This window comes from Mytilus edulis, chromosome 4 (assembly GCF_963676685.1).
Source record: "Mytilus edulis chromosome 4, xbMytEdul2.2, whole genome shotgun sequence".
NCBI lineage: Eukaryota > Metazoa > Mollusca > Bivalvia > Mytilida > Mytilidae > Mytilus > Mytilus edulis.
Window position 1 is genome coordinate 40,678,684 of NC_092347.1, and position 6,073 is coordinate 40,684,756.

Genomic DNA, 6,073 nt, shown 5'->3' on the forward strand with positions numbered 1-6,073 from the left:
TGGTAAAATTTTACAAATTTTGTGAAAATTGTTAAAAAAATGACTATATAAAGGGCAATAACTCCTTAGGGGGTCAATTGACCATTTTGGTCATGTTGACTTCTTTTCAGGTCTTACTTTGCTGTACATAATTGCTGTTTACAGTTTATCTCTATATATAATAATATTCAAGATAATAACCAAAAACAGCAAAAGGTTGTCCAATTGATCTGTAAATTTCAGGACAGATAGATCTTGACCTGATTAACAATTTTACACCTGTCAGATTTGCTCTTAATGCTTTGGTTTTTGAGTTAGTTGGCCAGGTCACTGGATACATTTTTTAAACTAGATACCCCAATGATGATTGTGGCCAAGTTTGGTTTAATTTGGCCCAGTAGTTTCATAGAAGATTTTTGTAAAAGTTAACGACGCAGGACGACGACGGACGCAAAGTGATTGGAAAAGCTCACTTGGCCCCTTGGGCCAGGTGAGCTAAAAAGTGATACCTTATAGAACAAGAGTTATCTTAATTCTTTAATCAAATTTTTTTTCCCTTCTTCCTTAGAAATTATATTTACCTCTTAGATAATGGTAAAAGCTTGGGTAAAAATTGGCTAAAATCGTCTTCTAGGTATGGTTCTGGAGACCAGGTGTTTCCTTCTGGTATGGCTTGGTTTATCCAAGTTAAGCTAGTTATTTCCCCTTGTAATTCAATTGTGTGTAGAACCTCTGTATTTTCTATGTCATAAAGATTTATCTTTCCACAGGTATAACTCACAGCTAAAACTAAAACATGGAAAAAGGTTGTAAAAAAAAGTATCTTAAAATAGAGAATGTGAAATATATGTAAAAAAAACTATAAAGGAAGCTAAGGGCTGAACACTAAACAAACTACTTACTGCTTTGAAACTTCATTCAAAAATGTTTGAACAGTTGTTTCCATGCCTAGTCTAACACTATTAGTATGTGTACTAATATCAAAAAAAGTTGAAAAAAAATAAATGAAAGCTTTTTTCAATTTGAACCGCTGCAGAAACCATATCATTGGAGAAGGGTTTTTTTTAAATTTAAAAAGTAGAAACAAAGCAAGGTATGTAACTGGCCTTTGTCTTATCATACCCTCTCTTTTGAACTTGTAGAATCTGCACTTTAAAAAGTCAGCTCAACATGATGTCAAAGTACACTATTAACATTATGTATTTCACAATTTATTATTTTTTGTTGTTGTGAAAAACTATCAACTGACAAAAATTGGTACATGCATAAAAGTAAATTTGCAATGATTTCCACTATATCACCACTTCAGTTTCATATTAAGTAACAATACCTTTTCCATCAGGTCGCCAGGCAAGGCAAGTAACTTTGACATCATCTCCAGGAGGAGCCACTGACCAAACTTTCTGCCATGATAATCTGTGTAATACAACCTACAATAGCATATAATCTGATTATCTTACATGTTTTTCTATGAACCTTTTTAAAAAAATTTTGTTCTTTAGAACATGATAAAAACTAAATTAGGCCGTTAGTTTTCTCGTTTGAATTGTTTTACATTGTCATTTAGGGGCCTTTTATAGCTGACTATGCGGTATGGGCTTTGCTCATTGTTGAATGCCGTACGGTGATCTATACTTGTTAATTTCTGTGTGATTTTGGTCTCTTGTGGAGAGTTGTCTCATTGGCAATCATACCACATTTTTTTTATATTTATAAGTGTCCATAGGACATCATGCTTTACTCTCACTTTCAGTGAACCGCATTATTTGGGTCAAAATCATAATTTAGCATATATATCTAAAAAAGTTCATATTTAGACACAATTGTATCAACATGAATATGTTTATAGCACAACAACTACAGGCATACCATCAATAATAATGAACCCACAGTTTGAAATTTAGAAGTATTTCAATTAACAGTAACTTTAAATTCATTCCCAATTTCACCTATGTTAGCTTATAAAAATAAAAAATTAAGGATCTCCCATAAGATCTTTTTAAGTAAAGTAAGCTTTAGAAAAAATGTATATTTATAATTTGCAAAATATACACCCTTTTCTAGACCCATTGAGTCACCTTTAATTCTAAATTGATAATTCAAATATTTTCACATCACATGTCAATACATTTAAATTTTAGAGAAGTTAACTATAGTTTTCTGTTTATAAAAGAGAATAGGCAAACATCCAATGTTCTTCTAAAGGCATTTGAAAATGTTAAAATTCTAAATGGTTTAGAAGTACTTCTTTAAAGGAATTTGTACCTCTAACAGAATCTTAGGAATCATAGCTGCCAACATTTCAAAATTGCCATGGGGGTTTTATGTGCTAGATGGTTCCTTTAGTCCTAAAATAACCTTCAAGGGGGCCTTAAAATGTGTTTTGATGTTGTGTTTTTTTGGCTTCTTTTAAGTTTATACATTTACATACCTATAGCCATGGTAATTGATAGTTTTGTTTAAATTGTGGACAAAATGTCTCTTTCAAAATTTCCATTTGGGAGCTTTCATAGGGAAAATCCCACACAAATAGTGACAGTTGGCAGGTATGAAGAATTGATGAATAATAATATTATCAGTAATGTATTATCAGATTCATAGCTTTTTACATTTTGTAACTCTTAGTCTTGCTTTTATTTTGTTTACAAAAGTTAACTTCAGATATTACCTCCCCTTGAACATTAGAGAGTGCTACTAAGTCAAACTTTGGTGACCAAAGCATCAGATGAACATCAACTGATACATGCTTCTCATCCATTTGTCTAAAAGCTGTTGATTCTGACATTTCTGTTAGCTTTTGTTGTTTAAGCTAGTCTAAAAAAAATGCAAGAAAAAATTAAAATCTATGTCATTAAATTCATGACTATCAAATATTATTATAAGTTCAAAATGGCAATAAACAACACAATAAGAAATTAACAATAAATAGATTATGATGTTCTTTGAATGCATACATATGATAGGTTTACTGAAGTCAAATAAATATAATGCAAACTGGACAATCAATTTTGGCATTAAATATAATTTAAAAGTTCTATGATGATGATAGAATTATCTTAATGCATTCACTGAAACAATCATAGTTTTTTCAACATATGAAAAGTTGTTGTTTATGTTCACTGTTAAAACAGCTGACTTTCCTTATTATTTGTAGTTCATTAACATGTCAAGACTTTTTTGTGAATCTAATTTGTTTTAGTAAAAAGACTGGTTTAACCCAATAAATATAATGTCATTAACAAGTTAGGACAATGATTTTTTGTTGTTTTTGTTTTTCTGTGTTTTTACCTTTTTTCTGGAAGGGTTTCAATTTGTTGCTGATTTGGTCAAAAGAAATATCAAATAGTTTTTTTTCATCCTTTTAATATTCATATATCAATACACAAGTTTTCACAATATGAAAGTCAGGACAACACAAATGTGATACTGTCATGACTGGATACTTTTTTTTCGTGGACACCAATTTTTGTTGATAAAAGAAAAAATTTGTTTTTCATTGATATTTGATTTCATGGCTTTGCCAAATTTTGCACTCAAGAAAACTTGGACTCAGTTAACCCGAATAATTCAGTCGTTATATTCCGCTGATCTACGAAGGCTACATTAACGCCTGAACGTCTTCCTTGATCATGACCGTCAACCGGAATTTTCACACCGCTTTGCAATATGGGAATTTTGATTTAAATTGGCAGCTAAAGAAGGAGGAGTTCCGGATGTTAATTGATGTTAAATGATGTAAACTGATGTTAATTGATGTAAATTAATTATTATCGGATTTGTGTTAATTGAACACACATGTTTGGTAAGACAATTACAAGAGAGTTGCGCAGACTCATTATCCTGATCGCCGCTGATTGGCTAGATCTCTCACAGATAGCAGGCGACGCGGCCAATGATCATAAGGAGTTCAAGCCCTCGTGTGGGAGAAAATCGGACACCGAAAGGGCTTGAATTATTCGAGTTAGGACTCAGTTGAACATTTAGAATAATGGATTACATTTACCAAAAATATCCAAGAAAACTGCCTAAGTTACTTATTCAATGTACTGATATTTTGATTTGGAATAATATTGAACAAGTCTTTTCACATATTATGAGACTTCAAGAAGGCCATAAATAATCACAGGATTTATGCCAATATCTAGGCATATCAATTGAATATATAATGATATAAGAAAGAATTAAAATTGGCCAATCTACTACACACATGTATATATATTTTAAATCAAACTGATATTTTTTGCTAAATTGACTAGAATCCAGCATTTTGTTTTCGAATGCTTATTCAATTGTCTCCATAATAGTTTCATAAAATAGGAGTCACAGCTGATATTAAATAATAAATATTGATCTGTTTTTCCTGCTTCAAGTTGAATATTGAAAAAATTGCATAATTCATTCTCCAGTTTTGATAATGACTTTTACAGAAAAAAAGTTAAGTAATTTTTAGTCTTTGAATAGATATATATGCACTGTTGGTTGGGTCCTGTTTTTTTAAATTCAAGTAAAACTAATATTATTTTTTATGTCTGTCTTAGTCTAATATATATATTTTCTATAAAATTGAGAATGGAAATGGGGAATGTGTCATTAAGAGACAACATCCTGACCAAAGAGCAGATAACAGCAGATGGATATCAATGGGTCTTCAACCTACATGTAGCAAGAAAATCTTGCACATAGAGGCCGGCTCAATAAAAATGTGTTTTATTTCAGTGAAAATGGATGTCATACTAAACTTGAAACATATAAATGAACTGAAATAACAAATCATACAAGACTAACAAATGCCAGATAGTCTATGCTCTTGACGTGTTGCTTTGTATATATATACAGGGTAAATAACAAGAATAAGCTAAGTCAACCCAACAAATAATAAATCTATTGGAATGATCTGTTGAAGCGCAAAAAAAAACCAGATTCATTATCATGATTATATGGGGATGAAGTCCCCAATTTCGGTAAAAAATTAATAAAAAACAAAAAACAAAAAATCAGGAAAATTTCACGAATTTTTCATTCTACAAAGAACAAAATCTTTAACTTTTTTTTTCAGATCTACTTCCTGTTCCAGTCTTGTTTGCATGAGACTTTGAATAAAATGTATATTTATCAACATATCAACAAATATAGGACGGAATTAAACACCCAATCATTTTTAATAATTGTTTGATATAAAAAAAAACGTTACCTGATAACAGTGTTTCTTTGTTATAATTTGTAGATAAATATTGTAAGAAGCTACTGGCATGTAGTGCTGCTGGATTTAATAATCATGAGGAGGAAAGCTTCACGAGCAAGAGTCACACACTCAATTGATTGATTTTTGGTGTTTTAACACCACTTTAAAGCACTGCATTCAGGCTATTTCGTGGCTATAAGTTTTTATTGGTGGAGGAAGCCGGAGTGCCCAGAGAAAACCACCGACCTTCGATAGGAAAACTGACAATCCTAGTCAATTAAGATATAAAGATTGGAGTCGAGTGCATCCACAAGAGAAGGATTTGAACTCACAACCTCAATGTTGACTGGCTAGTGATTACAGTAGTACAGTTGTAACTACTTAGACCACTCGGCCACCAAGGCCCCTCATACACTCAAAAAGAGTCTGACTGTGTATTCAACGAAGAAGAAAGGGAAACAAGTGTAAGATCTCTATGATTTTGCACCAATAACTAACTTCTGGTAAATTATTAACTCGAATAATTCAAGCCCTTCCCGTGTCCGATTTTCTCCCATACGAGGTTAATGTAGCCTACGTAGATCAGCTGATATATAACGACTGAATTATTCGGGTTAGTAAATTATATATATGGTATATATCTGAGACTACTATAACACATTATGAAAATATGTGCTGAGATGTGACATCTTTCCATATTTTGGGTTTTTAGAAAAGATTTCTCAATGAATTTATATGCTGGAATATTATTTCAAACGTACATTTATGCTTCAAATTCTTTTTTATGTTTTAAAACAATGTATTTTGAGGTAAATTACACTTTCGTGCACTGACTCAGTAATTGTCAACAATACATGGGGGCTGACATCTTGGTATCGAGTTGATTAGCCAATCAACGTCCAAGATGCATTT

General features: G+C 31.5%; 1 protein-coding gene across 2 annotated transcripts in view; it reads right to left on the reverse strand.

The window, feature by feature from the left end:
• The window catches only part of LOC139521867 (anaphase-promoting complex subunit 4-like), a 79,494-nt gene extending 73,432 nt beyond the window's left edge, over positions 1-6,062 (reverse strand). The window contains exons 1-4 of one of the 2 annotated variants that reach the window (XM_071315531.1): positions 5,996-6,062; positions 2,648-2,793; positions 1,310-1,409; positions 561-768 (exon numbers count right to left, since the gene is read on the reverse strand). In XM_071315531.1, the coding sequence (XP_071171632.1) occupies positions 561-768; positions 1,310-1,409; positions 2,648-2,764 (425 nt within the window). In that variant the 5' untranslated portion in view covers positions 2,765-2,793; positions 5,996-6,062. Of the gene's footprint in view, positions 1-560; positions 769-1,309; positions 1,410-2,647; positions 2,794-5,922 lie in introns of both variants that reach the window. The other variant, XM_071315528.1, reaches the window with a different exon arrangement.
• Positions 6,063-6,073: the final 11 nt, after the last annotated feature.